The following is a 1,836-nucleotide window of genomic DNA, read 5'->3' on the forward strand; positions in this document are numbered from 1 at the left end:
TTTTTTGTTTTGTACAATGTAAGCTATGCTGTTCAGGCATAAATAGGACTCTTTATGATCTCTTACTAACATTTTTGTTGTTGTTCATTTTAATATGGCATGTGGCAAGGCGTCATAGAAATGTCTACCACAAACTTAGGTATACTAATTAGATATCTTAATTAGTTTTTTTTCTTTCTCAGTTCATGGAGAAATTGGTGCTATTGGGTTTCAATTCTTCTGTCATTCTATAGGATTTTATGACCTTTTTATTACATTTTAAAGCTGCCTTGTTTCAGCTATATGCAGGTTTCTTTATCAGAACATTTTAGTGTGTGCATTGTAAAGCTCTGCTCACAATTGCTTAAAGGAGTTTGCTGTCAAGTGTGACGTCTGTGCCAGAAGGTTCCAACAAGCCTGTTGAATCAGTACACACCAACATAGGAAAGCTGTTGATTTGTGCTCAACTGCATGCACCAAACTTTGTAGATAATTTGCATTTTCCCTTCCTCCAGATGTAAAATGAATAGGATTTCAAGCCGTTTTCTTTGCGTGTCTCCCATTTATTATTTATTATTATATTAATAAACTGTATTTATAAGGTACAAACATTACTCATCACTGTACAACAGGGTTCGCAAATAACAGACAGATACATACAATTATGTAGGAGGAGGAGAGGACCCTGCCCAAAAGAGCTTACAATCTACGTCTGATGTTCCACTAGGAAATGTGTGCCTAATAATGCTATTTTCAAAATCTGCTGCATTACATCTGCTGTTCTCATAAGATTGGCGACCTTAACTATTTTTTTGTAATACTGGTAAATGTTTACTATCTTACAGGTCCAAGATGGGCTTCATGGAATTTAGGAGTCTTTATTTGCATCAGATGTGCTGGAATCCATCGAAATCTTGGTGTACATATATCAAGAGTTAAGTCTGTCAACCTGGATCAGTGGACCCCAGAACAGATTCAGGTAAAAGGTGCAGCATTGAAGGGCATTTAAAGATATTTTTGGATGCATACTTGGCAACTGCACTCCTCTGGTGTTTACAGCCATGTTTGTTTTTTCCAGATTAAGAAAAATATATTGAAAAACACAACCATATGAGTTTAGGGTTTGTCAGCTTATCAAAGAGCTGCCGCCATCATAAGAATATTGCATTTTACTTCTGACCATAATGTAGATCTACAACCTTTTTTTTGCAGTTAAAATTATTTTTTTTGTTAAAAAAATGTCACTGTGCATAATATTTAACTACTGTTATTTAGTACACAACATTTTCTTGCAAGTTAGTTTATCTTTTTTTGTTTTTTTTTTGTTTTTTTTCCCCCTCCTAAGATTTTCTTTGCAAAATACTTCTGTTCATGCACAATAGTTTACCAGAATCTCACATCTAACATTGTCAATGCTCATGAAATCTGAGTCATAATGGAATATCATTTAGTGACCCACCCATCCTAAATTGAACAATCCAAAATAGTCAGGGCATATAGACACCATGTAGTTGTAATGCACTATATCACAGCTAAAGCTTAGTAAGAGTTTAGCATATTAAAATGATTTTGAAATTGATAGAGGGACTATTAAAAAGCAACTAGAATGTATACATAAGAAGAGCAATGAAGGTCCAACCATGTGCTTTGTGAGAAGGGTTCCGTTAGACAGACCATTCGGATGAAAAGCTGTAAATGGTATCCTGTAATGCTGCTGTGTGGGGTACAATCCAGATGAATGGCTATGCAACCCTTTACACCCTGCTTGGTATTCTGCTGTATGTTGCATCTAAGCACACATTTTATTGTGTGTTGCCATACCAGGATGGTGTGAACAAGCCTCATAATGGTCACTGA

At 35.5% G+C, this 1,836-nt stretch overlaps 1 protein-coding gene across 2 annotated transcripts in view; it reads left to right on the plus strand.

The window, feature by feature from the left end:
• SMAP1 (small ArfGAP 1) overlaps nt 1-1,836 on the plus strand; it is a 118,544-nt gene that overhangs the window by 26,251 nt on the left and 90,457 nt on the right. For both annotated transcript variants that reach the window (XM_072408499.1, XM_072408500.1), the window contains exon 2: nt 825-958. In XM_072408499.1, the coding sequence (XP_072264600.1) occupies nt 825-958 (134 nt within the window). The remainder of the gene's footprint in view (nt 1-824; nt 959-1,836) is intronic.

This window comes from Pyxicephalus adspersus, chromosome 4 (assembly GCF_032062135.1).
Source record: "Pyxicephalus adspersus chromosome 4, UCB_Pads_2.0, whole genome shotgun sequence".
NCBI classification, from domain to species: domain Eukaryota; kingdom Metazoa; phylum Chordata; class Amphibia; order Anura; family Pyxicephalidae; genus Pyxicephalus; species Pyxicephalus adspersus.